The sequence below is a fragment of the Pleurodeles waltl genome, chromosome 7, assembly GCF_031143425.1.
Source record: "Pleurodeles waltl isolate 20211129_DDA chromosome 7, aPleWal1.hap1.20221129, whole genome shotgun sequence".
NCBI lineage: Eukaryota > Metazoa > Chordata > Amphibia > Caudata > Salamandridae > Pleurodeles > Pleurodeles waltl.
Genome location: NC_090446.1, coordinates 1,336,696,368 through 1,336,723,058, shown reverse-complemented (window position 1 = coordinate 1,336,723,058; position 26,691 = coordinate 1,336,696,368). Strand labels below are relative to the sequence as shown.

The window sequence follows — 26,691 nt, the reverse complement described above, 5'->3', positions numbered from 1 at the left end:
AATCCGAGTGCGGTGTGTAGTTCTGAGACCAGAGCTGAGACAGTCCAGTACCGAGCACAGATCTGGGAGGATTCATTGGGTTCAAACCTGGTTCTCCACGCCTCCAAATGACTTCTGATTGTGCTCTAGGCAAGGTGGACCACGTAGCACTGCAGAACTATAGTAATCCTTCTTAAAGTGGCCTTTGAAAAACCTGAGGAACGAGCCGAAGAATCATGACTTTGCTTATATTTTGATGTTTGCATCAAGCTGTGTCAAATAACGTTGGAGCGTAAATCTGAATGTGGTACTGGCTCATTTTGACGTATTCCTTCCTCGGACCTCTCGCTGGGGTTCTTATACAAGAGCCGCACGGCGGGGAATGTTCGCTGGCCTTTGGGCCTCAAAGCTGGGCGCTGGTCCCAGTGGCCCGGCCTGAGGGGAGGATGTGATCCTGTTCCTGTTTGCAATTCTTCTGGCTCTCTTTGAACTAATCCAGATGTTTTCTTGCATGCTAGCTTCCGAGGTCTGCTCGGTTCTCTGTATCTGCACTGCTTGCATTTTGTGCTTCTGGAACTGTAAGAATGTTAATGGCAAAGGCAGGCTGACGTTTAAGACAGTTGGCTATTACTGATGCCCACGAAATTGCAGTAGAGGTGGAGCAGAGTTTGTCACCTGCCCCGCCTCTGGTGGCCTTTAATAGGGGCTGCTGGGCTTTAATAGGGGCTGCTGGGCTGTGCTGTAATTCCCACCTGTCCTAAACGCCAGCCTTCGACTGCCTGATGGCACTGTACAGAGGACAGTCCAGCCTGCGCCATATCTTTTGAATGTACCTTGATTTTTTCCGCGTTATGTTGATGTAACTTGTTTTTTTCCCCTTCTCTCTTTCTCTCTCCTCACTCTTTGCTTCTCACCCCTCCCCCTACCGCCTGCCCCCTCCCTTCCTTTTCTCTGCTCCCCACCTGTGTACGCTTTTGCTGCTGATGATAATACCTCTCCCACCTGCTCACAATAACTCCCCAGGAGGTAGGTAGAGCTCCGCGCTTCACTTGCCCTCTGCTATCTGCGCCTAGAAATGGGCGTCAGTTAACTAACATGCTTACCTTTTCAGATGGCGATAGTTTTCTCGTTCACTGTCCTCCTTGGTGCTGGGGGTTGGGGCATGCAGAGGGGGGCACCCATCACTGTTAGGCCATTGACTTTAAATAATCTTTCTTTCATTGGTTACTGAACAGTGTGGTGATTTTCGGAAGCTCGTCGTTGGCTTCCATAACACAGGGTCAAAGGTTGAATGGGAATGAGTCTGTTGTGGTGTTCATTGGTGGAGCTGTAGGAAGGGCAGGGCAGGTCAGGTCAGGATATCTCTTACCTTTGAGGTGCTTCAGCTGACCCGTGTGGGGAATAGAGCTCTGTTGAGCCAAGGATATGCACCATGGGCGTGGCTTAGGCAGCCAAGAACTGGTAGCCTGTCTCCGCTTGAGTAGCAGAGGCAGTGAGGGGCGGGGTTGCAGGACCTGGGCCCTGGCACGCTAGCAGCGGGGAGAACGTGAGCTTTCCTGGGAGATGTCTGAATTGACCAGAGGCTACAAAGACCACCTTGTCAGGGGGCCCTGCGAGTCGGGAAAGGATGCATTGAAGGGAGCTGTAAGGGATGGATGTTGGATATAGGAAGAAGGGGCGGCTCAGGAGCTCTCGAAGGGCACTGCAGTGTACCGATCGAGCTCTGCTGGACCTGATTCTGCAGTGGGAGGTAATTTCTCGCTGCACACCACTATTAAAGGGTATACCACTGTTCATGTGTATGCTGGCTTTTATCAAAGCAGGGGCTTCAGGGCAGCCACCCGGATCAGTGAGGGGTCCTGCCCCCACGCTGAGCTGGTACTCCTCTTCCAGGCCTCGCCGAAGGCAGCAGTTTGGAGATTACCGGCGTCGGCAGCGCTCTGCAGTCACCTGGCGGCGGGAGATGGTTGTGGCTACAAAGCCGCGGTTAAGATCGCTGGGTAGCGAAGTGTTTGATGAACAGAGCGGGCGAATAATTAGACTTTCTGGCTGTTTTACATTGGGTGCGCAGGTCTGTAACACATAAGTCCCAGCACACACAGAATAAACCGTGGAATTATAAAAATAATTATATGCACGTGGAAAACTGGAAAAGCTACTGTCCCAGCGGCTCACATTTATGCACCCTCGGATGCTGCACAGAACTAGACCGGCACAGCGCTGATCTAATTTTAGGTGTTTACCTCCGCAACACTGTTGATCTACCTACCATTCATTGCCGGTGAGGGAATATGGTGGAATTCGTTTGCGAGGGGCATGGCAGTGTGGTGGCTGGCAGGCAATTTCGTGTCCACCTCCGACACCGCGTTCCACTGCTATTCCACTGTTGTGGCTTAGAGCGCTCCTAGATTCACAAAGTTGTATTTCCCTGCCATCTAGTGGTCACGCTCGGAGTAGCAGCTTGTTTAAAGAAATGCGAGGTTGGAGTCCCGTCTGGACTTAATGATTTATTATATTGAGGAGAAACCCTGTGCCGCACATGTATGTTCTCCATCATCTGGTTCGGAGCCCTAGTGCAATTGATAGCTAAGGAACCTTATTACCGAGCGACGTGGTTATGAACAAACCAGCTTTAAGCAAAGCTGTTTTCATTTTGAACGTGCTCGGGTCAATTACCATCAAGAACCAGTTTCACTCACTTGTTTATTGCTAGCCAGTAGAGCACAACAATGTCACACATCATGTCTCTAGGTCACATTTAGTAGCGAGATTTGGATCAGATCGTTTTTCGTGCCACATTCACAGCCAAGGGGGGGACAACAAATCAGGGTGTTTTCTGCAGCAACAAACATCTTGCACAGACTACGTGCCCTTATTCTTCGCCCGATGGCAGTGCGTTGTGGGGCATTGTTTATTCTTTCCATCCTTGTTCCACAAGAAGAGCAGCCTATGCAGCATGAGACGTTTTATATTAAACCCACAAGGGTCACACGGTCCTGCTGTTCACACTTGATGAGCACATCCTTGGACCGTATGAAGTGGACAGCACATACCATCTGCAGTCATAGACCTCACCCAAAATCCAGGGGGCTAAACGTTGGATGTACAACACATAAATATATATCTGTAGTCTGGGTAAGTGCAGAGTTGCACTTCATTTTCAAAGAGACAAGAAGGACGCTACAAGAGCTGTTTGTGCCGTAAAGTGCGATCGTTTTGTGTTATGCTGTGAGCAGAGACACCGTTTTCAACCTCTGTGTAGGACACTTTGTTAGTCCATGTTACAATCCCGGCAGGGTGTTTAAAAGAGGTAGCCCCTTTTAAGTGTATCAGTCATACACACTTTCTTTTAATTTAAGGACTCTCTCAGGCAGCTCTCGTCTGCCACTCTCCGTCTCAATTTCTCTTTATTTCTCTCACACATTACACGATTAGACCATGAGTATGAAGACATAGCTGTTTATCTGTTACAGGACACCACCCTGGGTAGTCTTAGAAGGATTTCCCTCTGGATTTAATGCATACAGATTTCTTTCTCATTTAAACACAAAACACTTACTTTCAGGCCGGAAGTTCACACCACCCGGGAAGAAACCCGTACATTTGACCTTCGTTATGAGTGTTTCCTTATTGCTCATGGGCGCGTGGCTATTTGGTCCTCCTTGCACACATTCATTATGCATTACTCTCGTCGATACTCACGCAAGACGGAACCACTGTGGGACAGTCTGCTTTACAGAATCTGCTACCACTCCAGGCCCCTCCTAGATTGACGTGCAAGCCTCCCACTTCCGCCAGTGCAAAGGAAGGGCGGCAAACTCGGGCGTTGGTTCTTAATGTAGCACGCAGCACTTCAGTGATTAGGTGATCTGAAGAGAGAGAATCTGAAAATGAACCCAAGTGTGCGGCATTGTGGTTTGCAGGTCGATACCATAGTGTCATTTTGACTATGCTTACAGTCCATACTCTAAACCTTTCGGTCGCTGTGAACAAGATGTTATTCTGATCACTATATGGCGGCATAATGCATAGTATTTAAATCTACAAGACCTTTAACCTTTGCAACTATTATATGGAGAAAAAACTTTCTGTACTTATGTAGCCTATACACAACATGCATGAGAGAGTCTGTAGGAAAACCCAAGCATTGGTTGACTTTTTGGACCGGATTTCTAGCATGGGGCTATTGTGGGGAGGCTACCAGTTAGCACTAAGAACATTAAAAGTGGAATCGTTGAAAGTTGTATCGTGTTGGTGGCAATGAGGCAACAAAATGACTCTGGTGACGAAAGAGGTGCGCATGCGTACTAGGAGGTGGTCATTGGGCGGGGGACATCTGTATGTTCAGGATCGAAGGACCCTGGCCGTGCCGTGCTGTGCAAGGCAAGCTGCACAGCCCCACCCTCTTCCTAGCCAGCTCTAACCTTTTCTAGTAACTCACTTGATTTCATTAGCGCCCCATTTTAAAATCTTAACCACATTTACTTGTGACCAGAGTATATTATCTGTGGCCGGCAGAAGATTCGTCTGGCGGAGTTTCTTACTGAACTCTACCCCACCTCGGGCTTTCTTGCAGGTGGACGGGTGAAAACCTGGAAGCGTCGCTGGTTCATCCTGACTGATAACTGTTTGTACTACTTCGAATACACAACGGTGAGTCTCAGTTTAAAAGTATTACCTGAAACCTACTAGACTTTGAAAATCAGTTTCACTAGGAGCTCCCTGTTCTGGTCACTCATGCGTGTATTTCATCTCTCCACAGGATAAAGAGCCCAGGGGCATAATTCCTCTTGAAAACCTCAGTATTCGAGAGGTGGAAGACCCCAGGAAGCCGGTATATTAATTGCTTGATTTTTTTTTTTGCAAATTACGTTCTCCCAATCCCCCCTTTTTGAGCAGAGATTCCTGGTCAACAACTTACTTGACCTGCCATTTAAACTAGAGGGATTACATTATTGGTAACAACTTCTATTTCCAGTATGGCTGGTATTGCAGATTTTATACGTGGACAGTGTTTTTAATTGCAGAGGTTACTATATATCTCCTCACTGGCTTGATGTATCCATCTCTGAAGGATTACAGGTTCAGTCTGACCTTTTGCTTAATAAACCTCTGGCCTGCAAGTTTCAGACACATCTTCAGAGCGCCCTTAAGCCTCCTGAGCTAGCTTGTCGACCATCTGCTTGTGTCAGCGTTTTTCTGCCTTAACTCTAGTACTGTAGCTCTTCCTATGCTACAGATTCTGAGGGTTTGAAAACAGTTATTTTGGAGCGGTCCTACCCTGTCCCTTTTCATTATGCATCAACACTGCAGCCAAGTGTATGCTATGACAAAGTGAATCTTGGTCCTTTCATACTAACCTGGCTACACGTCTCTGCAAGCCGGTGTGCCATATTTCTGATCCTTTAGTCCACTGTGATGGCCTGGACCTTGGTTTTGCAATTCCAGTAGCAACATTGAGGTTTTAGGTATACATATGTGTTCATTCACACATGCTTCTCTCCTTGACCCTAATTCTGCTGCTGGTTTCTGGATTACTGTCCTGGATTTCAGGAATAGGGCTCATTGAAGACTCTGATGTATGTCCCATTCTACCATGTAGTCTGCGTAATTTTCATGTGTACTATTACCTTTCACCAAACTAGTTGGTATAGGACATCTGTATTAGTAGTTGGCTTTGGCACCATGGATCCTGCGTTCATACCGGGTAGACCTTCCTCACCTGCTAGTTCAGCCTAGCAGTTCTCAGGAATTGTTTGCTACAGGAAGCATTTGATTGGATGTGGTATTAGGAGTCTTCTGCAGTTCTGTTCACCCTGTTACCATTGTCCTTCTGTCCAAGACCACCTACGAGAGCACCTTGCCCCAAGCAGATTTTAACTATCTTTCCTGTAACAAGAAATATATGAATATAGGTTCTGGTTGTGTTTTGGGGCTGGTCTTCTTTACAGGTTCACCACATGCCTCTGAAGCACAAAAAGATGACTCTGCCAATTCATTAAATAGTAACCTCTGAAAAGTGTTTGGAAGTTAAGCATAGTAGGATGTAATAACTAATGGATGGCACTTTCTGCTGAGAATCTACACACGGACTAAACTAATCCTTTTTGACTTTAGCCTGTGTCCTAAGAGGAGAGGATTTTTGACGCCTGGTATAATGTGCCACTTGAGCCACTCCCACTCTCTCAGATAGCTCTTGAGGATAACATGCACACATTATGCCGACAGAAGTCTCAAATCTGTGCTCCCAGAGCACGCAGTCTCTGCGCCTATCTCCCTTTGGAAGGGGAGATAGGAGATAGAGAGTAGGGAAGTTACCAAAAGGTGTCTTCTTTCTATAAGGCAAGATCACTGTTTAAACACCCCCCCCCCGCCCCCTCATCCAAATGAGATTTTAACAAATAGTTTTTGACACCTTAGACATTTCCTGCCGTGGTAGCCCCCTTCCAACTTAAACCCTTCACTGGTAGCAGTAGCTGGGTAGCCAAAAAACAAAGATGCCCTTACCCCTCTACCTTGTGTATATAGTCAAAGTTACAACAAAGAAGGGTTTCTATAGTGAGATGGTGAGAAGAAAAAAACATTCATCCCTCTCAATGTACCATAAGCTCAAATGTATGTCAGTAATAAGTCTTGGTGCGAAGGAAAGAGTAAAATATCTTAACCCTTGCTCTGCCCCTCTGTTTCCAAACCGAGCATTCCAGAAACTCCACATTTGATTACACGAGAGAATCCTGCACCTGACAGACTTCATCTTTAGGGAGCTTACCATTTGTGCTTGCAGCCCATAATAATGAGGTTTACATTTGAATAATAATGTTGTGCAGTGCTACTCACAGTCCCACATGTGCCTGTGTGGGGAAGAGGAACGTGCCTTGCAACCTCATGCATCGCTGACCCATCACCCCATTCTCTTCTTGAAAACGATATAGTGTGATATTCTTCTAACGTAAATGTGCTATAATGCAAATCAAGTCTGTCAGCAACAGAATGCGTCAGCTGAACTGACACTGGGCAGAATCGTCTCTAACTTATAGACTGATGCCCTCCCGGCAGCGAATGAGGACAACAATTAATTCTTCTATTCGATCTCTGTTGCCTTTTATCTGACTAGCATTCAAAATCTGGAGCGTGAGTCTTTTCTGTATTCACTTTATTCCATCTAGTGGTTGGGTTTGGAATTTTCCTATTCTCATCTCTTCCCCCATACCCATACTCCTCCTTGAGCATCGTCGAGCACCATTTGGTGACATGCCCGTCCCCTTGAGACATAAGATGAGCACCCTGGAAGCTTCTGTGCATGGTCCCCATCATCAGATTATTTTTCCCTGGATCATCTGTCTGCCCAGGAACCACAGTCAAAAATACGATGCATATGTTGAGTTCCACCTGAAAACACACTGCACCGGGGAAATGAAGAGGTGTGCACACTAAGCAGCAAAGCATATGCAGCACACGCAGCAGGTCTCCCTCCAGGACTTCAGTCTATTCAGTAATTATGCAGAAAACAGAGAAAATCGAGAGGCACCAGGGGAGGAGTCTGACGTTGAAGAGTTATCAAACCCAAAAGGAAGTTGTATCAAATAAGGGGTCAAGAGAAGGCGAACACACAAAGTGTACACAGGTAACACTTCAGAAATGCTGCAGGCCTGAGCCAAAGCCTTCGAACTTAATAAACCCGGAGACACCCGCTACACAGATATCCTCAATGAGCAAAGGGAAGTCAAAACAAAGAGATCCCATGGGTCCTGGTGCTCCAACTGTGCTGATGGACACCAGTTAGACACCATTGTGACACCAAAAAGGGATTGAGACCACAAGCATGAGAAGGAGCTGAAGGCAAGACACACCAACTTTGAAAAGAAAGATGGCACGCATCCTCAACACCAAACAAAGAGTGCTCGAGTTTGAAAGGAATAAGGGTTGCTTTCGAAGCAGAAATGGCAATGATTCTCAAAAAAAAAAAAAAGAAGAGGGATTTCGATGAATCCCTAAAAGGATCTTAAATCCCTTCAAGACCTGTGGAAGACCAGGGCCGTGAAGAGGAGCAAGTCATCAACTTCACCCAAGATAAAGAGCAGGACCTCTTCTATGAGGAGGAGCAGATCTATGGACAAGGCCATCCAGGACTCTGAGAGCACTGAGACTGATTTGTAGTATCTTGAACACCAGATCTCCAAAGGAGTGCTGCGACTCCTACTCTTTAAGGTCTTCATCCCAAGAACGTCACTATGTAGAATGTCCTGGTGAAAAGAGCTATAGATTAATATGGAGTGCAACTATAAGATGAAGCCTGCTTATGGTGCCTAGGGTGGGAGCACGACTTCAAGGCCTGACACAATTGCACCCAGATGATCCAGAAGGCTATACAGGATCGCAAAAAGGCTCCACCTCCCGACTGGTTGAGGTCAAAAGAAAGCTTCCTCTCAGATGGCAGATAATCGTCAAAGTCTTCTGGTAATTCCAAGAAAAAGCATTAGAAGTCAAAGCAGGACACTGCCCTCTCGGGTGGGCAATCTGCTGTTTGGGGTTTCTGTGGTGCAAAGCAAGGCTGTGCAGAAACAGACGATCTCACAACAGACAGTCCTCTGTTTTAAAATCTGACACACATTGGCTAAGAAGCAGCCACCAGAAGGTTTTAGTGCCACCAGGTTTAATGCTGCTACCATTGTGTTGGCATACGGAGTACATGTCCTAGATATCTGTCAGGCAGCTGCGGGGGCATCACTGCACATGTTAACAACCCACTACTTTCTTGACAGTTCCGGTCCACTGGGGTGGCCATTTAAGTATCCATCAGGGCAGCAGTTTACATTACTTAAGTAATGCTCTGTTCGGTGGCATGTGTAGCTGCAGATACACATGTTGTGCATAGTCCGCCGTCTGGTGTTGGGTCGGAGTGTTACAAGTGTTTTTTCTTCGAAGAAGTCTTTTCGAGTCACGAGACCGAGGGACTCCTCCTCCTTTGTTCCATTGCGCATGGGTGTCGACTCCATGTTAGATTGTTTTTTTTCCACCATCGGGTTCGGACGTGTTCCTTTTCGCGCGGGTTTCGGGACGGAAAGATAGTCAAAACTTCGGAAAACTACGTCGGTATTGTTTCGTTCGGTATCGGGTTAGAATAGAATCGACACCGAATCGTGAAGAGCTCCGGTAGCCCTTCGGGGTAATTTCGATCCCCCGTCGGGGCCTGGTCGGCCCGACCGCGTGTAAGATCGACACTGATGGAACGGACCCCGTTCCGATTCTGTCCTAAATGCCACAATAAATATCCATATACAGACCAACATTTGGTCTGTAACCTGTGCCTGTCCCCCGAGCACAGGGAAGGGACGTGTGAGGCCTGTCGTGCGTTTCGGTCCCGAAAAACGCTCCGTGACCGGCGAGCCAGAAGATTGCAGATGGCGGCCACACCGACAGGACACCGAGGAACATGGAGAAGAAGAGGAAGCCTTCTCCATTCATGAATCGGACTCGGAAGAATTCGACGTCGAGGAAACCGTGAGTAAGACGTCGAAGCAAGCACCACACAAGAAAACAGACAAGGCCCAGGGGACGCCACTGCCAACAGGCCATGGCTCAACCCATAAAGTAGGTGACCGTCCATCGGCACCGAAAAAGGCCGAACCGGTGCCGAGGTAGTCCGACTCCGGTCGAGACACAGGCACGCAGCAATCTCGGGACCGAGACAGTGCTGCCGAAAAAGATCGACGCTGAGACAGCGGAACCGAAGCTGCTCGACGCAGAGACAGCGGCACCGAGGATGATCGACGCCGAGAAGGCTCGACTCCGAAAAAGAGGAAATTCTCCTCGGAGCAGAAAAAAAGTCAAGACACAGTTTCGGTGCCGAAACGACCGGCAACCGAACCGACTGCCAGCTCGTATTCAGAGGAACAATCACTGTCCTCTCAAATGCGCAAACACAGATTTGAGGAAGAGTTGCAGACCACTGACGTGGACCACACACAAAAGCGGATCTTCATACAAAGTGGGACAGGGAAAATCAGCACCCTTCCCCCAATCAGGAGAAAAAGGAGACTCGAGTTCCAACAGGAACAAACACCACAAACAAAAGTGGTTAAAAAGGTAACCCCGCCACCCTCTCCTCCACCTGTGACTCATATATCACCGGCACAGACTCCGTCACATTCACCGGCTCATACCACCATGAGCCAAGATGACCAAGACGCTTGGGACCTGTACGACGCCCCAGTATCAGACAATAGTCCTGAGTCGTACCCTACCAAGCCCTCACCACCTGAGGACAGCACAGCGTATGCACAGGTGGTAGCTAGGGCAGCAGAGTTCCATAACGTGTCGTTACACGCAGAACCTGTCGAGGATGACTTCCTTTTCAACACCCTCTCTTCCACCCATAGCACCTACCAAAGCCTGCCTATGCTTCCAGGAATGCTAAGGCACGCAAAGCAGATCTTCAAAGACCCTGTCAAGAGTAGAGCGATAACTGCAAGGGTGGAGAAGAAATATAAAGCACCGCCCACGGACCCTACTTTTATCACCTCACAGCTGCCACCAGATTCAGTCGGGGTAGGGGCAGCTCGCAAGAGAGCCAACTCGCACACATCAGGCGAGGCACCACCTCCGGATAAGGAGAGCCGCAAGTTCGACGCAGCTGGGAAAAGGGTAGCAGTACAAGCTGCAAACCAGTGGCGCATCGCCAACTCTCAGGCGCTCCTAGCGCGATTGGGACGAGATGCAGCATCTCATCGAGCATCTACCCAAGGAATTTAAAAAACGGGCAAAACAAGTGGTTGAGGAGGGACAAAACATCTCCAATAACCAAATACGCTCCTCTATGGACGCAGCGGACACAGCTGCAAGAACAATAAATACAGCAGTAACCATTAGAAGGCACGCATGGTTGCGCACATCTGGCTTTAAACCGGAAATACAGCAAGCGGTGGTCAATATGCCGTTCAATGAACAACAATTGTTTGGTCCCGAAGTCGACACGGCAATTGAGAAATTGAAAAAGGACACTGACACAGCCAAGGCCATGGGCGCACTCTATTCCCCGCAGGGCAGAGGCACTTTCGGCACCTTCCGCAAAACAACCTTCAGAGGGGGGTTTCGGGGTCAAGCCACACAAGCCGGTACCTCACAATCAACACCGTCTACATACCAGGGACAGTACCAAAGGGGAGGCTTTCGGGGCCAGTACAGAGGAGGACAATTCCCTAGAAACCGGGGAAAATTTCAAAGTCCAAAAACCCCTCCAACCAAACAGTGACTCACAAGTCACTCAACCCCTTCACACAACACCAGTGGGGGGAAGACTAAGTCAGTTTTACAAATCTTGGGAGGAGATAACAACAGACACTTGGGTCTTAGCAATTATCCGACATGGTTATTGCATAGAATTTCTCCAACTCCCTCCAGATGTCCCACCAAAAACACAGAATATGTCCAAACAACATCTAGACCTTCTAGAACTGGAAGTTCAAGCATTACCTCAAAAGGACGCAATAGAATTGGTACCATGTACACAAAAAAACACGGGAGTTTACTCACTGTACTTTCTAATACCAAAAAAGGACAAAACACTGAGACCAATCCTAGATCTCAGAACACTAAACACCTACATCAAATCAGACCACTTTCACATGGTCACGCTACAAGACGTGTTACCACTGCTAAAGCAACAAGACTACATGACAACCTTAGATCTAAAGGACGCGTATTTCCACATACCGATACATCCCTCGCACAGGAAATACCTAAGGTTCGTATTCAAAGGAATACATTACCAATTCAAAGTGTTGCCGTTCGGTATAACAACCGCACCAAGAGTATTTACAAAATGCCTGGCAGTAGTAGCTGCACACATCAGAAGGCAGCAAATACACGTATTCCCGTACCTAGACGATTGGCTAATCAAGACCAACTCCCTAACAAAGTGTTCACACCACACGGATTATGTCATACAAACCCTCTACAAACTCGGTTTCTCCATCAACTATACAAAATCTCACATTCTGCCGTGCAAAACACAGCAATACTTAGGAGCAACAATCAACACAACAAAGGGAATAGCCACTCCAAGTCCACAAAGGGTTCAAAATGTTCACAAGGTTATACAAGCCATGTATCCAACACAAAAGATACAGGCAAAGATGGTATTAAAACTCCTAGGCATGATGTCCTCATGCATAGCCATTGTCCCAAACGCAAGACTGCACATGAGGCCCTTACAACAGTGCCTAGCATCACAATGGTCACATGCACAGGGTCACCTTCTAGATCTGGTGTTGATAGACCGCCAAACGTACATCTCGCTTCTATGGTGGAACAGTATAAATTTAAACAAGGGGCGGCCTTTCCAAGACCCAGTGCCACAATACGTGATAACAACAGATGCTTCCATGACAGGGTGGGGAGCACACCTCAGTCAACACACCATCCAAGGACAATGGGACGTACATCAAACAAAGCTGCATATAAATCACCTCGAATTGTTAGCAGTGTTCCTAGCGTTGAAAGCATTTCAACCAATCATAACCCACAAATACATTCTTGTCAAAACAGACAACATGACAACAATGTATTATCTAAACAAACAAGGGGGAACACACTCGACACAGCTGTGCCTCCTGGCACAAAAGATATGGCAATGGGCAATTCACAACCACATTCGCCTAATAGCACAATTTATTCCAGGGATCCAAAATCAACTAGCAGACAATCTCTCTCGAGATCACCAACAGGTCCACGAATGGGAGATTCACCCCCAAATTCTAAACACTTACTTCAAGATTTGGGGAACACCTCAAATAGACCTATTTGCAACAAAAGAGAACGCAAAATGCCAAAACTTTGCATCCAGGTACCCACACAGGCAGTCTCAAGGCAATGCTCTATGGATGAACTGGTCAGGGATATTTGCGTACGCTTTTCCCCCTCTCCCTCTCCTTCCATATCTAGTAAACAAATTGAGTCAAAACAAACTCAAACTCATACTAGTAGCACCAACATGGGCAAGACAACCTTGGTACACAACACTACTAGACCTGTCAGTAGTACCCCATGTCAAGTTACCCAACAGGCCAGATCTGTTAACTCAACACAATGAACAGATCAGGCATCCAAACCCAGCATCGCTGAATCTAGCAATCTGGCTCCTGAAATCCTAGAATTCGGACATTTAAACCTCACCCAAGAATGTATGGAAGTCATAAAACAAGCTAGAAGACCATCCACTAGACACTGCTACGCAAGCAAATGGAAAAGATTTGTTTGCTACTGCCATAATAAGCAAGTTCAACCATTACATGCATCTCCAAAGGATGTAGTGGGATACTTACTACATTTACAGAAATCAAATCTAGCCTTCTCTTCCATAAAAATACACCTCGCAGCAATATCTGCATACCTGCAGACTACCCATTCAACTTCACTATTTAGGATACCTGTCATTAAAGCGTTTATGGAAGGCCTAAAAAGAATTATACCACCAAGAACACCACCTGTTCCTTCATGGAACCTCAACATCGTCTTAACAAGACTCATGGGCCCACCTTTTGAACCCATGCACTCTTGCGAAATGCAATTCTTAACGTGGAAGGTTGCATTTCTCATTGCCATCACATCTCTAAGAAGAGTAAGTGAAATTCAGGCGTTTACTATACAAGAACCTTTTATTCAAATACACAAAAATAAGGTAGTCCTAAGAACCAATCCTAAATTTTTACCAAAAGTTATTTCACAGTTCCACTTAAATCAAACGATAGAACTGCCAGTGTTCTTCCCACAGCCAGACTCAGTAGCTGAAAGGGCACTACATACATTAGACATCAGAAGAGCATTAATGTACTACATTGACAGAACAAAAGAGATTAGGGAAACAAAACAACTGTTTATTGCATTTCAAAAACCTCATACAGGAAACCCAATATCAAAACAAGGTATAGCCAGATGGATAGTTAAGTGCATCCAAATCTGCTACCTCAAAGCAAAGAGAGAGCTGCCCATTACACCAAGGGCACATTCAACCAGAAAGAAAGGCGCTACCATGGCCTTCCTAGGGAACATTCCAATGAACGAGATATGTAAGGCAGCCACATGGTCTACGCCTCACACATTTACTAAGCACTACTGTGTAGACGTGCTATCCGCACAACAAGCCACAGTAGGTCAAGCCGTACTAAGAACTTTATTTCAGACTACTTCCACTCCTACAGGCTGAGCCACTGCTTTTGGGGAGATAACTGCTTACTAGTCTATGCACAACATGTGTATCTGCAGCTACACATGCCACCGAACTGAAAATGTCACTTACCCAGTGTACATCTGTTCGTGGCATTAGTCGCTGCAGATTCACATGTGCCCACCCGCCTCCCCGGGAGCCTGTAGCCGTTTGGAAGTTATCTTCAACATTTGTACATTTGTAAATATATTACTTAAACCTTATTTGGTACATACTTATTCAATCCATTGCATGGGCACTATTACTAACATACACAACTCCTACCTCACCCTCTGCGGGGAAAACAATCTAACATGGAGTCGACGCCCATGCGCAATGGAACAAAGGAGGAGGAGTCCCTCGGTCTCGTGACTCGAAAAGACTTCTTCGAAGAAAAACAACTTGTAACACTCCGACCCAACACCAGACGGCGGACTATGCACAACATGTGAATCTGCAACGACTAATGCCACGAACAGATGTACACTGGGTAAGTGACATTTTCATTCTGGTAGATTCTGTGTTGCAGATTTTTAACCACCCTCTCACTTGCCTGTTCTGTCGAATGGTCTCTTTTCTTCTCTAAAAAGGTTCCAATTTAGGAGTCTGGACACTGGTTTTCCCAGTTAGGTGACAGGGTTAGTGAAAGGAAACTGATGTCAGCCTACATGAGTGGCAATTTTATGCAGCACCACTCACTTCTTCCAGAGCAGAATGCAGAATCTCACTATGCCACCTGCATGCATGCAGAAGCTGTGCTTTTGAGTTATCCTTATCCAGTCTGGCATCCAGGCGTTTTCACATGGTGAGGAAACTTTAGTTGGAGTATCTACCAGAATGCGCTTTACCAAAGGTACGTTACTTGCTCACTATTTTTTTCAAGAATGAGGCAACTCCAGAAATAGACCTGTTTGTAGCCCTAGAAAATGCAAGATGACAAAATTTTGCATCTAAGTATCTACACCACTTGTCCTTTGGGGAATGCTATATTGATAGATTGGCAAGGGAAATTTGCATATATTTTACCTCCCCAATACCACTGTTAACACTAGTCATAAGTGCAAGCAGCCACTTATGATGCTAATGTTAATAATACCACAGTGAGCCGGGCAAATATTGTTCTTCGACCTGATGTTTTCTCAGGGACAAGTAGTAAGGCTACAATCCTTACAGAGCGTACTATCAATGCAAAGGGGACAGGTCTGTCACCTGGAACCAGCCATCCTTAGTCTGGCTGCCTGGTTCCTGAAGACTTAAAATTCAGCCATCTGAACTCCCACAGAGAACCATGAATATCCTGCAAAAAACAGAAGACCTAGCACTAGAAAATGCTACGCGACAAAATGGAAGGGATGTCCAACAAGGAAGGTCTTCTGGACTGTAAAATACATGATGTTACAGTTAACATACTTACATGATGTTCATCTGATCTGCACATCACTTAAGCACATCTATCGGCCTTAAGTGTGCGCAGAGGTAGAAATTTTTTCAGAACACCAGACATTAAGATATTTTCTAGAATGTGCAAAAAGAATAGCCCCGTCCGGATCAGTACCCACACCCAAGTAGAATCTAAACTTGGTGCTGACACAATCAATGAAGAAACCTTTCAAGCCAGGTCTTAAAACAGGGCTAAAAAAAGGAAACAGCGTTTTTAATAGCAATCACATCACTACACCGGGTCAGCTACAAGCGCTCACAATGCAAGAGCTCTGCTTGGAAATCCACAAAGACAGAGTGGTCATGCGAACCAACCCACAGTTTTGCAGCATAAATCCTTTTCTGGATTCACATGCTGTGCATTATTCCGCCAACTAGTGGTTGAGTCCGAAAAGTTGTATTCTAGTCCTTTTTTTCTTTTTTGTTTCCCTCCCCTTTTTTGGGGAATCATCAACCATGATTTGGTGCTTAGTCCGTCCTCTCTGTGACGTAATATGGCACCCTGAAAGTTCCTGTGTGTGGCCTCCATCTTCAGATTTGTTTTTCCGCTGTTGGGTCTGGAAGTATGACGGAGGAGCTCTAAAAATATTTTGAATTTTTTTTTTAAGGGTTTTTAAAAAAAGAAAGAAAGGAAACTCAAAAGATTACTTCAAAGGAGTCAACAGTACCAGCAATAGGAGAAAGAAGACCTTGCCGCACCCCACCATGGGCCACCGGCTGGAAATAGCCTTGTGGGCAAACCACAGAAAAAAACATTCCTGTACCTAGTCAGGGTCACCGGAGGAAGAAATCTGACCCACTACAGAAGGAGAATGAAGAGCAAGTAAGGGCCATGGAAAATACCCCTTTTAAATTTTGCTCAAAGTGCCACCACAAGTTTGCGAAAAGGTACCTTCACGAGGTCTGCAACCTTTACCTGACCAAAGACCACAAGGATGAGGACTGTTTTGTGCAGAAAACACTAAAACAGTACGACTCAGGCAAAGACTGGAACACTACACCATGTCCCAGAAGCAAGAGTCACTCCGGCACCTAGGCCTCTCGAGCAACGAAGAGGGGAACGTGGAGGAGGCCAAAACAGCAAGAGGGGGGAGACTCGGACATCAAAATATTTGAGTCACAAATAGACGAGTTCCAGCCGCAAAAGAAGGCTTCGAGGAATGCAGAGAAGAAAAAGGTCAAGCCACCGAAAGGCTTGGACCCTAAGTCCTCAGACAAATCACCAAGAGCAGCCTCGGCGCCAAAGACAACGGTGACCGAAGGTCATCCGAGACTGAAGGAGCCAAACAGATCCTGACCAAAGGATACAGAAGGCATTGAGAAAATAATCGCCGAAAGCCCCTGAATGTGAGGGAGAAAGTGAGAGCTTCAAAGACGCTGGAGCATGCAGTCCCCAAAAGGAAAGCTTCAACATCAGACCTACGGGCACAAGAGCTCAGAAAAAAAAAAAAGCGAGAGAAAGCTTGTATCAGAAATAGCCGCTCCAAGCCAGAGAAAAAAGGAATTCGACAGTTCCTTGAAGGAATTCTGCATCCCAGTGAAAACCTCAACAACTTTGGCCGTGGTGGAGGCCGAATTGGTGCTGGAGGCACCAGCAACTCTGGAACTACACGAGAAAGAACAGGAAGAGTTCATCGACGTAGATAATGACGAGTATGCTCAGCGCTTCGACGATTCCAGCCAGTTCGAGGACACATGGCAGGATCTTGACGTCTGTTCACCCGAAAAGAGTATAGACAACTACCCATCGAGGCCATCTCCACCGGATGACCTGGCCATGTACAACAGCCTAGTGAAAAGGGCTGCAGACACAAATGGGGCTACAGCTGGGAGAAGAGGAGAAGAAGAGATCATGCTTCCTCCTAGAGACAGACACTATTGCCACCACAAAAGGGAAACCTTTACTCGTTCATCCTGCTCAGCATCCTGGATCAGGGTAAGGAGGCCTTTAGTGAACTAGCCAACGCAAGGGCACTCACCCCCAGAGTGGAGAAAAAATACAAACACTCCCCGCAGGACCCTAAAAACGTTAAGGGCAATGTCCCCACAGATTCCATTGTCGTGACCACGTGAGGAAAAGAAACAACGCACCCCCCTCCCTGGGTCCACCACCCAAAAAAGAAAATAAGAGACTGGACCTGGTGGGAAGAAAAATGGGAAGGGAGGCTACCACGCAATTGAGAATAGCCAACTTCAGTGCCCTGGTGAAGTGTTCCGGACACCAGCATTGGCATGAAATCGAAGACCTCATGCAACACCTTCCAGAGAAATACAAAAAGAGAGCCAAGGAGATCATTCAGGAGGGGATGGGCATTGCAAATACATGCCTAAAGTCAGCACTAGATGCTGGCAGATACTACTAGCAGACAGATGTGCACAGGTACCACCCCGAGGAGATGCGCCTGACTCAGGATCTCTCGTTTCAAGCCAGAAGTAAAGGCATCAATAATAAATATGCCCTTCAGAGGGGTACGTCCTATTTGGACAGGCAGTTGATGACAACCTGCAACAAATAAAGGACAACAAGACAGCAAGAACAATGGGGGCTCTATATTTCAGGGGCACACATAATAGGGGAACCCACAACAAAAGACCCACGGTGAGAGCACCCTTTAATGCAGGGCAGCAACAGGGGTCTTGCCTCCAAGCCACACCACCACAGACTTATCGTCAATGGCAGTACCCAGCAAGGTAGCCCGTCAAGGAAGGGCAAGAGGAAAGGGGACACTGGATCCTCAAACAAATGACTCCCAGGTCAAGGACGCCAAACAACACCAGTGGGGGGCAGAAACAAGGGGTTTCTTCACGAGGACTTCATGTCACTGCCATGAAGCTTATGGGTATAATGGTGTCATGCCTACTACTGATCCCTCACGTAAGATTACACATGTGACCCATCCAGGAATGGATCTGCAGCAGATGGTCAAACGCCACAGGGAGCTGGGAGGATCCAGTGGTTGTCACAACAAAGTACAAAAGGAGATGTAATGGTGGCGCACAACAATCATAATCATAGGGAGAGCTTTCAGGACACCAGGTCCAACTGTGACCATAACAATGGACGCATCACACAAGGGCTGGGAAGCTCACACTGGCCCTCTAAAGGTACAAGGCCTATGGAACGACTCATATACACAAACACATCAGATTCATGGAACTGAAAAGTCTTTGTAGCCCTAAAGGTCTTCCAAGCACACTTGACAGGCAGAACAGTTCTAATACAAACGGACAATACAACCACCATGTTCTACCTGAAGGAGCAAGAGGGAACGAAATCCTTCACCCTGTCAAAGCCAGCCTAATACATTTGGCCCGGGCACTACAGCACCAAGTAACTCTTCAAACCATTCACCTACCAGGAGAACTCAACACAGAAGCAGACAAACAGCAGAAAAGAACAGCTCATATGAATGGGAAATAAAGCAAGAAGTAATCCAAAGGATTTTCAACACCTGGGACACACCCAGCGTAGACTTGTTCGCCACAGCTACAAACGCAGAACGCCAAAACTTTGTCTCCAGGCTTCCATACCCCTGGTCAAAGGGGGAATACCCTGTTAGTAAATTGGTCAGGGAAATTTGCATATGCTTTTCCTCCAATTCGCCTAATACACATGGTGCCTGGAGAATGCTAGACACTGGAGGAACATAACCATCCTCATAGCCCCACAATGGGCAAGGCAGACCTGGTACTCAGGCCTACTGGAGATGTCCAGTGAACAGATAATCACACTGAAACCAGTGAAGAATCTACTGAAAATCCAACACAGAAGTATATCGTCCAGAGCTAGCCATACCCATCTACCAGCTTGGCTCCTAAATACTTACAATTCGGCCACCTACAGCTCCCTCCAAGGACAATGAAAGTCCTGAGGGAAGCAAGAAAACCAAGCATACCGAAATGCTACACACTTAAGTGGAAAAAATACGTCCAATGATGTTCAAACAGCAATAAGATGGACTCAAAGACACATCTGGACGCAGTACTAATACACCTCACCCACCTGCTAGACAATGGCCTCACCTGTGCATCAATAAAGGTACATCTGGCAGCAATAGTGGCATACACTAGAGGCACATCAGGATTAAGCCTCTTTACATCCACAGTAGCAAAGAGGTTCCTAGAGGGATCAAAGAAAGTGGCACCACCAACAAAAGCAACACCTTTGTGGAACCTGAACACGGTGTTAATGCATCTGATGACAGAACCATTCAAACCAAATCGGATCTAGAGTCACTCACCCTAAAGACAGCGTTTCTGGTAGCAATCGCATCGCTACGCAGAGTTAGCGAATTGCAAGCACTAACAGTACAGGAACCATACCTACAGATACACAAGGACAAGGTGGTCCTTAGAAGTAATGCTCAATTCTTACCAAAGGTAGTAATGCAGTTCCACATTAGTCAAAGCATACTACTACCAGCTTTGTGCTAGGACAAGAAAGGGCCCTCCACACTTTGGATGTTTGAATGGCCTTAATGTACCACCTACAGGAGACTAAAGCATTTCTCAAGGGAAGCAAGCTTTTCGTGTCATTTGCCATAGCAAACAAGGGATCTCCAGTATCCAAGGCAACCATCACCAGATGGATTGTTGCCACCATCTAAATTTTCTACCCATAAGTTTGGAAACTGCGTACCTAGCAAACTTACCCATTGAGGTAATCTGCACTTCAGCAACATGGATATCGCCACACACCTTTGCAAAACACTACTATGTGGACATTCAAATGAATAAGGAAGCACAAATTTGACAGAAGGTACTGCAAACCTTATTTGCTAACTCCTCCCCATTTCACCACAGCCAGCCCAGACAAGGGAATACCACTGTATAATCTAATGCACAGCATGTGTATCCAGAAAAGGGTTCATGCTGCAAAACTAAATGATTTCTTACCTGTAAAAATAGTTTTGCAGCTTGAAGAGTTTTCTGGATTCACATGCTACTCACCCGCCTCCCCAGAAATGGGATAAGAAACAAACAGGTGGGAGGACAAAAAAATAAATAAAAAGGAAGACAAAAAAAGAATCTGAAGATGGAGCCCCTGCATAGGAACTTCCGGCGTGCCATCTGACGTCACACAGGGCAAACTGAGTACCAAATGGTGCTGGACAACGCCCAAAAAGACTAAAACGCAGCTTTCCAGAACCAACCACTAGATGGCGAAATAATGCACAGCATGTATATCCAGAAAACTCTTCAAGCTGCAGAACGACTTCTACAGGTAAGAAACCATTTTGTTCCTTCCCAAGGCTGTCTCACACTTCCACTTTAATGAAACCATACTGCTGCCAGGATTCATTGAATAACCAAAGACACATTCAAAAAGAGCCTCCCATGCGCTGTACGTTCATAGTTCAGTCATGTATTGTTTGGAAAAAACTAAACAAATCAAGAAAGGAAGCAATTTCATTCAATCAATCAATAGTTTATTCGGTCCAAATTTGGGCCATTTAAAAGGTTAAAAAATATATACATACGTACAGAAAGATAAAAACCATAAACCAGTACACAATAAAAGGAACAATAGTAAAAAAAGTAGGGGTCCAGTAGCTGCCTGAGGAAGATTACATAAATAGGTGGGGTGAAGGAGGTGCTCGGAAAAGTCTCTGGATCTTACCCTGTACATAACCCTGAACAATAAAATAATAATAACGTAAAAGCTGTTGTGTGGCACATCTCTATATAAAATCAGACATTAAAACTCCAAACAGTAAAACTGATTAAAAATTTAAGAAGTCAGACAGAGGTAGATGATGCTCTAGGTTAATTTGTTCTTTTGGTGTTAATTAATTCAATAAATTGCATCTTGGCAATTATAAAATTAAATATAATTTAAAATTTATAAAACACTTTAATTAAAATAACCCGATGTAGCACTTGTTTAGAAATACGGTCTTTTGTGCTCAATAAGTCGCGGTTTGCAATTAAAGCCCAAGGCTGATATAACAGGATGCTGATTTACTGTTTTCTAGACAGCTCTTCAAACAGTGAGTTAAAATCTAGAATAGTCCTATTACGAATTTTCCATGCTGCTGCCAGATATTTAGAAACAGCGCTGATTATCAGTATGGAAGTGTCGTATTTACATATTCTGAATAGGCTGTTGCGGGATAGTGGATGGAGTGTTCTGCACAGGGGAATGATCCACTTCCCTCGGGGACCTTTGTACAAAGGGCAAAAAAATAGGATGTGTTCAGCTGTTTCCTTGCATAAATGACAATTTATGCATTTGTCCGATGGGGAACTGTTAGTCGACCAACCAGCCGTGTAGCTATTGACCGCCAGTGTCCCGTACCTGAGCTGGAGTAGTAGAGAGCGAGCACGGGCTGGTATGGGTAGATCCAGGGAGCTTTCAGGGAAGGGAACGTGTTTGACCAGCAGGAAATCTGCTGTCAGCCGACCTGACCCATTTGAACCGAGAGATTCCTCGTTGATTTTTGCCCAATAATGTTCTTTGATCAGGCGTTTAGCACTGCCAGGAATCATCTCGGGGTTCTCCCAGTACTGGGATAGACTCAGTTTGGTCCATGCCGCTTTCATCTCCCTGAGCCACCGTACCTTTTCCCATCCGCGATGAGGTGGTAATAGTTCTTTAACTGCTGACCTGTAGGGTTCAAGTTCGTCTGTTTTCCATAGTCTGACCCAATACAGGAGTGGTCTTAGATATGCTATGTCTTTGATACTATTTAAGCCCAGGTCCAGTCTGAGGGGGAGCATTGGCGTGCCCCTCCCCAGTCTAGATATGTGTCTGAGGAAGTTATTTTCTTTGGTTTGGAGAGTATCCATCTGTCTGTGTGATCCCCAAAGTTCTGCTCCATATAGGGCCGCAGCACGGATTTGTGCTTTATATATTTCAGAGATAAGAATCAGAGGGGGGCTTGTGGCAGTGCTGGCTTTGCGTCCTATTACTCCACATCTTTGGCTAATTGTTAGTGCCCCTTTCCTTATGGCTGGCTCCCAGCTGCCCTTGTCAGATAGTCTAATGCCCAAGTAGTCATATTCCATTACTCTCTCCAGGGGAGTTAAATCCATCTTTATGTTTGCGCTGAGCTTCTTGTTCGGGGCGCTGTATATCATGAGTTTAGTTTTCTTATGGTTTATGTCTAATCCATAGTTTCTGCAGTATACACCAAACTGATTTACCAAGTTTTGAATTCCCATGGGTGATTTAGACAAAAGAATAGTGTCATCTGCGTAGAGTAGGCAGGGGACTTTAGTTCCAGCCTGCTTGGGAGAATCATTTGTGCAGTTTGCTAAGTACTTGATACAGTTGTTTATGTATAATAGGAAAAGAGTTGGGGCCAGGACGCACCCCTGTCTAACTCCCCTCTCTATAGCCACTGGTTCTGTGAGATCACCCTTCTTGCCGTTCCTGATTTGGGCATAGGTATTTTCATGTAGGCGGGTAATAAGTTTCAGAAGGCCATGCGGGACACCCATATTGGCTAGCGTCAGCCATAACTGGTTTCTGGGGACCAGGTCGAACGCGGCTCTGAGATCAATAAAAACTACGTAAAGGTTACCCCTTCCTATTTCTACAGTTTTCCATTTTATTGTTAAAAATCTTAGCACCTGATCTATAGTACTGACTGCTGGTCTGAACCCTGCTTGTAGATCAGAGATGGCGTTTGTTTCTAAAATCCAGTCTTCTAGACAGGACAAAATTTGCTTTGCAAAGATTTTTTGGAAGTTGTCGAGTAAGGAGATTGGGCGGTAGTTAGCGGGGTTAGAGGGGTCGCCTTTCTTAAAAATGGGGACTATCTCTGCTCCCAACCAGGAGCTCGGAACAGGTGCTCCAGCAGCTATCTCATTGGAAATGAGGTTTAAGTATGGGGCCCATACATCTGGATTCGTCTTGTAAAGGTCTCCTGGTATTTTGTCAAGGCCGGGGGCCTTTCCCCATTTCATTGAGGCAATCGCAGCCTTGGTATCTGCCAAAGTGAATTCAATTTTGGGGGTCTCGGAGGTCATGATATGGATCAGATCCCGGGAAGCAGCATCGGCGGACCCCAGGTATAATTGGGAGAAATGGTCGGACCATTCTGCAGGGAGTATTGAGGCACCAGGCGAACGGTGTGGTTCATTGCTGGCATCAGCTACCAATTTCCAAAATTTCGTGGTGTCGTTAGTTTTAGCAGATTCCAGGAGGAGGTCCCATCTTGATTCATCCCATTTCCTACGGGCTCTACCTTGTTCCTTTTTGTAGTCTTTTCTAGCTTCCCTTATATAATCCATCTGGCCACCTCTTAGGGCTCTCAGCAACTTATGCTGTGCTTCTCTGCATGCAGTGTTGAACCATCTTGCGTTAGAGTTCTGTTTGGGCTCTGTTGCCGACTCTTTAGTAAGTAGAGTTTTTAAAGAGTTAAAAAACAGTGTGTGGGCTGCTATAAGCCCACCACTGTCTTTCGTGGGTTGAAGTATATATTCCATATGATCCGCCAGCTGCCTGTACACTTTTGCCAAAGTGGTTATGTCAGTGTTCAGGGATTTCCATCTAACATTTCGCCTGTTGTTTGTCAGTGCGAGCTGCTGTCTATAGGACTTGGGGCAGGAGACTTCAAGTAGGGGTAGTAGGTTCCTGAGTGATAGAATCAGTGGTTCATGGTCGCTTTCCTCATGTTCTGTGATGTTCATATCGACCATGTGACCCCAAAGGCGGATGTCGAGCAAGATGTAATCAATCTGGCTCTTCTGCAACCCACGTTTAAATGTGGGGTGAAGGTTAAGATCCGAGCGGGAACGGCCATTGCAAGCCCGGAGGCCGTGTGTCAATGTAATGTCCATGAGCTGGTATGATAGTCTGTTGATTTTAGGTCTTTTGCTTGACACCAGCTGGGGGATGCCCCAATGAGCATCTTCATCTTTATATAGTTCCTGGGCCAGCGAGTAGGGTTCAAAAGTGGTGTTAAAATCTCCGGCAATGAGAATAAAATGAGAGGGTGGTTTATCGGTGAGAAAATTGTCTAAGATAGTCAGTGCGTTGGACTCATATTTATTGCCCAGGCTCCTATTATAGATGTTAATTATTAAAAGTGGTTTCTCTCTAAGAGATGGTATTGATAGACCCATTAGATCAGGGCAGCCCAAATCAATTGGTTCAATTTGGCATTTGAGAGAACAGCTGAGCCATATTAGCAGGCCACCTGAGGGTCTCCCTGAATTCACCTTATTTGCTGGAACCCAGTAGCTTTTGTAACCGATTCTATATTTAGGCTCCAGCGCCCATGTTTCTTGGAAGAGACATATTTTATGTTTGTCTATAAATTTTCCCCATTCAGGGTTGTTCATTTTACTCTCCAACCCGGCAATGTTCCAACTGAGGATGGTATCTAAGCCATCTGGTTTGTTATGGGGAGCTTCAGCCACGGGATTCTCTCTCGGGACTAGGGTACCGTGGGGAAGAATTATGCCCTTCTCAGTCGTGTCTAGGGTGCTTCCAGCCCCATCTAGGACAGGGGGTGGCCTAAGCCAATCAAATACCTGGGGTAGAGGTGGGTCTGCGGGTTTGCTGTGATCTAGTGGGTCTGTAGCTAAATTAATCTCAATCACCCTGCGCTCCTTATCTAATTCCCCGAAATGGATTTCAGAACATTTAAGATAGTCTGACTGGGCGAGAGCGGGAGTTAGAGTAGACTCACTAGTGTTGCTAATGGAAGTATATTCGGCCCCACAGTTGATTTGCCCTGTTTTATAAGTTTCATTTTTCCCAGCTATAGGATAGTTTTTGTTCCAGTTGCTTGAACCTCGGGAATTAGGAAAAGTCGAGTGTAATAGTCAATCGTTTTCGGAGAGTGTGGGCGAGGCAGGATTGCAACTTGGCAGGAAATCAGTTGACATCTGAGCCCTAGGAAAATCTCTGGACGTCATTGTCACCCCCTTGAAACCAGGTACAGTTTTATGGGGGTAAAAGGCCTGAAGCCTGCAAAGTGAAGTGGCCCCCCCTAAGGGGTTAAGATGGCATGCATTTAGGGAAAGCTGTTCGACAAGGGAGGGCGCATTAAAGTTAATAACAATACAGTCCCCAGTACCAGGGTTTTTGAGTGGACCCACCCAACCCACCCTCCTCACCATTAATATTGAGGGTATCATATGGAATGCGAATCTAGCATGTTTATGCAACCAATGAATAACCTTGTTTTTCAGTTCTGTGAATGATTCTGGGATGGTGGACTTGAGCTTAGGGACGTTCGTAATAACAAGCACGTAGGGGCAGGCTTCTGGTGGTAGATGTAAAGTTCCCATGTTAGTTCCTGAGTCCCTGCGCATCCGATCTACTGGGATATTTGGGTGGGTTCTATGGGGTTTGGCGCCCGTGTTTGTGGAAGGGGCAATTTCACCAGTCCGCCTTAGGTAAGAGGAGTCGCTCTTTGCGTACCACTTTTTAGGGAGATTAGTCAGACTAGGTGTAGAGAGCTTCGGTAGTTGATGTAGTGTGTCAGAGCAAGGTGGTTTTGGCTTGTGAACCATAGGTGGTGGGAGAAGGGGACTACTGGCATTATTGACAGGGGGGCCAAGGATAGGGTGTTGTCGCAGGCAGTGCAAACCCGATGGGGAAGGGGGGATTGGCTGGCTGGGTTTAATGAGGGCATCGAGTTTCTCCTCGATGGCTAATAGACGGATTGTTATAGGATGTAGTTGTTTTAGAAGCTCATCTTTAATAAAGTCTGTGATAGAAGTAATATCCAGGTTGCCAAAGTTGGTAGTTTGGGCAGGTATATAATCCTTAGGTCTGGTAGATACGGTATGGACAGAGGGGTCCAGGACACGGGCCCGTTTGTTCTTTAGATTCGTCTCCCCCCGTTTTCTTTTGCCCTTTGTGCCATGATTTGGGGAGGGTGTAGGCCTGATTGGCGTAGGCTGGGTAGATCCCGAAGAATGTATGGTTCTGTCCAAGGGTTCTGTGTTGAGTGTTTGAATTGTGAGGGTGGTTGGTGCTGGTGGTTCTGCAGAGGGGGGCTGGGAAGCTGGTGAAAAGAAGGATGGGGGAGCAGTTAGACGGCGCTCAACCAGTTCAATTTCTTTTTCTAGTGCCCCTACCGCTTTTTGGAGGAAGCCGTCTAAGGTCT

General features: G+C 46.2%; 1 protein-coding gene across 1 annotated transcript in view; it reads left to right on the top strand.

The window, feature by feature from the left end:
- Positions 1 to 26,691, top strand: part of CYTH2 (cytohesin 2) — a 194,748-nt gene that overhangs the window by 144,106 nt on the left and 23,951 nt on the right. The window contains exons 9-10 of the mRNA XM_069200692.1: positions 4,556 to 4,632; positions 4,742 to 4,813. Of these exons, the coding sequence (XP_069056793.1) occupies positions 4,556 to 4,632; positions 4,742 to 4,813 (149 nt within the window). The remainder of the gene's footprint in view (positions 1 to 4,555; positions 4,633 to 4,741; positions 4,814 to 26,691) is intronic.